Consider the following 7187-nt stretch of genomic DNA (forward strand, 5'->3'; position numbering starts at 1 on the left):
AAAGTGAAGGTTTGGTGCTGAGAAGAAGATAAACATTAATTTGGCTCCCATGCTGGCAGCAAGTCATCCTCCCTCCCACACCCTCAGCCATGCCTGCAACTTCCAAGCCCCCCAGGAGACCCTCTCAAAGAAAAAATGGCCATAAAGTTATTGCTACCAAGAGGCAAACGTCTAACTCAAATAAGCCCAAAACAAGTGCTGCGGAGAGACTCCAGAAAACGGTAGAACCAAAACGGTCCACAGCCCGGTCTCAATCTCAGTCTGGCCGAAGCCCCCGCGGAAGAGTGGTCAGTGGGCCTGCTGGCCAGGGACCAGCCAGGTCCCCTGGTAGAGTTAACCATGGCCAAAATGTAACAGGATCTGCAAGGCTTAGACGACCAGGCAATGCACCTGACTACTGTGGTGAGGTAGAAGACCCCCTGGGGCGCAGGAAATCCCTACGGAGCACAAGGGTGTCTATTACTACCTGCCAACCGCCCAAGACTTGCAGGGGAGGGAGGAATGTTAGGGGGAGATTAGGGAGAGGAGCAGCATCCCGCCGACGGAACACAAGACAAGAAGAGCCTGAAAACTCAGATTGTGGTGAAGCGACCCTCGACGAGGCACAGGAGAAAACTGACGCCCAAAATGCAGAAGAAAATAACCTTGTTGCCCTCAAATCTGGCTTTGATGCCCCCGCTAATTTCAAAGAAGAGGCTGTGGTTGTCAACCATGGCTGTGAGAGCAGACCTCGCAAGGCAGATTCACCTCCTTGTGAAGCCTACACACAGCAAGAGTGTCTGCAGCACGATGGTGACAGTGGTATTACTGAGGAAGACGAGAACATTATCAGCCATGGTGCTGAGGATAACCAACGGCCAGAGATCAGCAGCCCCGAATATGACAAGGAGGGCAGAGCACTTAAACGAGGCAATGATATAAATGAGGACAGCCCCACTGAGAATACTGACCAATCTAGCATCGGACTACAGGAGACGCAAGATGGCGACGACGAAAAAGGTAATTCCGCTAACCAAGGAAAGCAAGAAGTGTATACTATCCGCCAAGGGGAGGATAATGTGTCGGACCTTGATCAGTCAGGGATAGAAAAAAAAATTGATGAAAATGATGAAGAGAGGGAAGAACGTTTAGAGGGAGAGAGGGAGAAAGATGTGGAGGGAAAAGAACTGATAGTAATGGAGGACAAAATTGAGGAGCCAGAAGATCTCGCCGTTGGCAAAGAAGAGGATAAAGAAAAGAAAGATGGTTGTATCAGTACGGCTGACTCTCTCCATAGCACTCCGATCGTCGCATCTCCAGATCTGCCTCACTCCATCAATGGTTTGACAGTGCAAGCAGATTCACCTCTAAAAGTTTTGCCTGCCTCCAGCACAGCTACCTCAGAACCCACCAAAGCCCCATCCTTGTCAACGTCAGAAGAACTCCAGTTTCTGGGCCAGAGCAAGGAGGACATCCAACCTAACGCCCATGGTGCTAATTTTCATTATCAAGTGGCCCCTGCTTTCAGTTCCACTTACCTAATCCCGCAGACCCCCTTCATGACACCAAATGCACCTGTTATTACCCGGACCGACTCCACCAACCCCCTGTATTCAAACCATTGGAAACCAGAGCAACACCAACATTTGGAGATCCCTCCCCACCGTGAGGATAGAGAAGCTCAGATACCAGTAAAGATTCAGACCAAAGGCTGTGAATTCAGTCTGGGCCCGTTGAAACAAAATAAGTCGTCTCCAGTTCCTCCACTGACCGTTCCTCACTCAAATTCAAATCTCCTCATGGCCGTGAGTGAACCTAAAAGCATAGAAGACAGTGTTGTGACATTACCACAGCAGGGCTTGATGCCAAAGACCTCCTCTACCTCCCTGGACATCAGCCTCTCGTTATCCTGCAGCTCCGAGAGCACCCAGTCCTCCCTCTCCTTCGACAATGAGTCGGACGCAGGATACGGGGAGCCAAGCACCCTTATTGCGGCAGGCCCCTGGGGTCCAGAAGGGGCCCGCTTGCCATCCTGGACCTCCCGGCCACCACACAAGAAGGAGAAGAAGAAGAGGAGCAGGTGTGGCGGGTGCGAACCGTGCCTGAGGAAGATAAGCTGCGGCCGTTGCAGCTGCTGTCTCAACCGCAGAACCGGCCACCAGATCTGTAAGCTGCGGAAGTGTGTGGAGCTGAAGAGCAGGCAGTCCTCATCACTCCTCTCTCCGCCCGCTGTACAGGTGAGGTCTGCACTGGTGTAGCTGTAATAAATTAATGTCCTGAATGACTTCACAGGAGAGAAAACCTTTTGGGGGAAAGGGGCTCCCAGCACCATAATAATGTTTACCGTACATTTCCTGGCAATTCCATGCTTTTACAAACAGTTGATCTGCAAGCTGCCAAGGAGTGGTTTGGTGGTTGGTGGCTGAATGGCCTCACATTGCTCCCTGCTTAACTTCATGAAATGCTTTTGTTCCATGATGTCGGCTGCATGAGAAATGAAACTGCTGGTTTTACCTAAACCCGAACCCGTTGTCTCATGACAGCCCTGTTAACTATTAAATCAAGCTGGATAACAGAGAGGTTTGGTAATTAGTGTGTGTGTGTGTGTGTGTGTGTGTGTGTGTGTGTGTGTGTGTGTGTGTGTGTGTGTGGGTGTAGTACCATATATAGATCATGTGCGAATGTGTAACACATGTGTAAGAATTCACTCTGTCAGAAAGGATAGCACTGTCACATGAGCCGGCAGCAGCTCAGCACGTGGTTGCAGTGTGTGTGTGTGTGTGTGTGTGTGTGTGTGTGTGCATGTGTGTGTGTGTGTGTGCATGTGTGTGTGTGTGTGTGTGTGTGTGTGTGTGTGCATGTGTGTGTGTGTGTGTGTGCATGTGTGTGTGTGTGTGTGTGTGTGTGTGTGTGTGTGTGTGTGTGTGTGTGTGAGTGTGTGTGTGTGTGTGAGATCTAACGTGAGAGAGCAAGAGAACATGCCTTCTGATGAGTTACACGTGGTTGCAGGTTTTGTTTGTGTGCGCGAGCGTGTGTATTTGCAGTTAAAATTTCGGAGCCAGCTTTTTTCCACGGTGCCGCTCAGTCCTACAATGAACGAGAGAATATTGGTGCTGTAGATAAAGTGCACTTTTATATTCACAAAGGACAGATTACCCCACAGAATAGCATAGATAGAATTGAGTATTTGTAGAATTTCCAAATATTTTCTTGATGGGCATCTGAACAAGCTTCAGTTGATTTCCAGCATTTTTGTTATTTCCATGAATCTAACTGTGACATAGGGTTGCTTATTGTGTCATGTTTATTGTCCCCTATTCAAAATTGGATTTAAAAGTTTAGTCATGGGGAATTACACGACTTCAATTACTCAGGCTACGTTCACACCGCAAGCCTTAGTGCTCAATTCGGATTTATTGCTCAGATTCAATTATTTTGTTTGGCTGTTCACATTTTTTTATAAATGTGGCCCATAGCAGATTCCAGTGTAAACGGGTTACGGTCCTAAACTGAACGACAGAAGTAACAAAGGCGTCACACGCAGCATGCGGTGGTATGGAAGTTATCATGGCAGGTAAATGCACTGCATTGCAGCATTTACTACTTGCATTTTCTGCGAGCAGATTGCATCTGCTTGCAGATGAAATCTTGAAATCCCTCCCCGCGCTGTATACGTTGCTTAATGGTAGTGGGTGGGGCGAGTGGGGTGCCACGGTGGGGGGCCGCCGCAGTGGGGGGTGGATGCCGTGGGTCCCTAAGTCGGCAGAAGAATTCTGAGTTTATTCTTGAAACACAGGGGTTCTTATTTTTTTTGCGTCCCCGGTCCATGAACATTTAGTGCGCTACAGCCCGGTCCGTGCTCTAGAGTGACGGAAAAGTCGCATGAATTCCGATTTGACCGTTCAGACTGAGGTGACATTGCGAAAAATCGGACCTGTATCCGATTTAGGACCACATATGAAAGTGACCCAATTCTGAATTGAAAAGATCAGATTCCACGTGATTTGTGCTGTTCACACTGTCACGAAAAAAACAAAACCGATCTGAGTCACATATGAGCAAAAAAAATCTGATTTGGGCAACTTTGGCCTGCATTGAGAACATACATGAACAAATATGAACAAAGGAGCCCAAAGCATTCTAAAGATGGTATTGGTTTAAAAGGTGTCCGTTTGGATAACATGCACCTTTGGCCACATTTTGTTGCCAACCAAGGCTCGCTGACAGAACTGGGCTCCCTATGAGATCGTACGTGACAGTCAACATAGTTTATTAGTGTCCACACAGGAAACAGAGCTGCATGTGCACAGATGTGGCCATGTGTGCGGACTGGGTTCGTGGGATTGCATGCAAGTACGTGCACAGGGAGTGGGCCTGTTGCCGTAGCGGCAGCAGCAGATTAGAGCTGATTACGTAACACCTGCAGCATTAGCGGGGACCTCTGCATGCCATTACTGAGCATGAGAGGGGGCGAGGAGGAAGAGATTACGCCCGGCAGAGATTTACAAACATATTATTTGGAATGGCCCGAAATGTGGGTCAACGTCGGGCCCGGCCTGCCGTGGAGCGCTGCTTTCCTGTCTGCACGACTCCGACTCAATGACTCATTCATGTTTGGGGGCGGGACCGGCTGTGGGCCACAGTGTTTGGGAGGCTTGTGTGTGCACGCATGCAGGCTTGTGGGACGGTCAGGGAGAATAGCTGATAGAAGGAAAGCCTGAATGCATAATGGAGGCATAACAAAGGCAGGTGTTGTTCCATGAATCTAGCCCCGAACTGACAGCACATTTGACTGCACTCATTTCAAGAAATGCTGGTGTGGCTTGAGAACAGGTTCTCTGTTCGCCCCTCTGTCACGGCAAACTATCCCTATGACTCCAACTAGCACCGTACAGATCTGCGGCTTATCTCATTTTAATAGAACCAGTAAAACCAGGCTAGCTTGGCTAGTTGTGTTCGGCTTTATGACTAGTGGAGACGCAGTGTTGTGTTCGTGCAGTGTGCAGTTTGTCTCTGTGTGTTTATGTGTATGTGTGTATGTATGTATGTGTGTGTGTGTGTGTGTGTGTGTGTGTGTGTGTGTGTGTGTGGGTGTGTGTGTGGGTGTACAACCTCACTTACTGGGTAGTCCTGCTGATCAAGTGCACACACCCTTCTGACAAACGCTCCTCTCATCATTGTGAAATTGTAAAAAAAAAAAAGCGGACCCAGGCCAGAAACATAAAAGTTGTGTGGTGATTCAGTGCATTCAGTTCCTTCTTCCCATACCCAGTACTACACACACACACACACACAAACACACACACACACACACACACACACACACACACACACACACACACACCACACACACACACACACACACACACGCATTGGAGTAACGAAAAAATATACAATAAGCTATACCACAGCACCTATAGGGTCACACTGCTTCTAATTTTGTGCAGTGAAATTCAGCTAAATAGTCCGGACTTGTTGAGAGCTGTAGGCTGCATAGCTGAGAGAATTCTCAGTCGTCCTTGACTCGACAGGGTCTCATCCAGTGCAGTGTAATACTACAGATTAGATCCTATGGACTTTATACACAGAATGAACCACATCTCTGGAATGATCCCAGACCCCGGTGCTTTCGATGCTGGGGTTTCCAATACAATGCAGCCATGATAGGGAAGAATTTAGTGAATGTTGAACTCATACTTTCACAGGGAAAATTGAGTCATCTGATGTTTAAAAACGCCGCCCAAATTCCAACTGACACTCGTCCATAATGGGAGTGAATCCATTGGCCACACATTGGACTTAAAATATACAAATATGTTTCAAGAAGAGGAGAAGAAGAATTGTATTAGTTTCCCAGGTGCGAATGCACTTAACACACACATACACACACACCAATGCAGGGAGTGGTGGCTGAAGAAACTCAACTTCTGTTCTTATATCCCAGCCGCCCTTACTCGGGGGGGCAAGTCAGGAGCAGCGGGCAGCCCTCACTTCGATGGCGCACGGGGACCAATTCCAGGTGGTTTTCAAAGTGCCTAATATCAACATGGCTTTTTTTACCATGTAATCGTGTACTTTCACTATGCAGGATTCCTGCAGGATTAACAGCCCCACCACAATCCTCATACACCCATTTTGTGGTTTAATACTTTGTCCCATCCCTAATTCCAAGCCACCCCCTTGTGCTGCTGCTGTACTCTTGGCGGAAGAGTCAGCGAGCGTGTCGATGATGCTTCGCTCGTCTGACGAGTGTTTTCTGGAGGCCCAATCACCCCGAGTGTCTCGCGGCGGCTGTTTACAAGTGCACCGTTGGTTTCAAACGTAAACAGAAAATATCGGATATGGAAAATGGGTGTGTGTGTGTGTGTGTGTGTGTGTGATGAAGTCCCAACTCTGAATGGGCTGAACAGTGTATGTGTGTGTGTGTGTGCAGTGTCTGAATGTGCACTTTAGGGAGGGTAAAAAAAAAGCTGTACTCTGACTCAAATCCATTGTTTCCATTTCTGAATTGTAGTATTGATACATTGCTTTGAAGTTATGCAACCAGTTTAATTTTAAATTACATTTCTGTATTTGAAGACTTGTGACTCTTTGTATGGAATCATCCTTATGATTTATGGCTGATGTTTTTGCCCAAAGCAACATACAACATATTCATACACTGATAAAGGTGGCCATGCAAGGCTCACCAGGAGCCGTTGGGTAAGGTCTTGCTCAAGGACACTTCAGCATGCTGCCAGGAGGAGCTAGGGTTTGAATTGGCAACCTTCTGATCATTAGATGACTTGCTCTACCTCCTGAGCTACCGCCCCCAATGCTGGGAGCTTGCCCGATACGCAGCCCTGGTGTGTCTTACCATAAACGGTTCATTTTATCGTGAAGACTAGAACCTGGTCAAGCATCTCTCCAGACCCTTTTTTGTGCACAGCTGTGCATTTTACTTTCATTTTTTTCACAGCCCATAGCCCCTCTTTCCACACAAAAGGAAGTAACTTAATGTCAAGAGTGAATGATCGTCCTCTTAGCAGATGATATTGTCAGCTCAGGCTTTGGGCTCTACACCCCCCCCATCAGACACACTAATGGACGCCTGCAGCACCGATCGTTTCCATGGCGATCCTATTGTCTGGTGCTGACCTTTGACCCATCATGGCTGTGTGCAGGAGTATTCTTGGTGGTTGTAATGAGGATTAGCTGAGATAACCACT

The 7187-nt window shown here is 47.9% G+C and overlaps 1 protein-coding gene across 1 annotated transcript in view; it reads left to right on the forward strand.

The window, feature by feature from the left end:
* The first annotated feature begins 901 nt into the window (after positions 1-901).
* The window catches only part of tet1 (tet methylcytosine dioxygenase 1), a 33714-nt gene continuing 27428 nt past the window's right edge, over positions 902-7187 (forward strand). The window contains exon 1 of the mRNA XM_080016673.1: positions 902-2216. Coding sequence (XP_079872799.1) covers positions 1176-2216 — 1041 coding nt within the window. The 5' untranslated portion in view covers positions 902-1175. The remainder of the gene's footprint in view (positions 2217-7187) is intronic.

This window comes from Zeus faber (assembly GCF_960531495.2).
Source record: "Zeus faber genome assembly, chromosome: 16".
Lineage (NCBI taxonomy): Eukaryota > Metazoa > Chordata > Actinopteri > Zeiformes > Zeidae > Zeus > Zeus faber.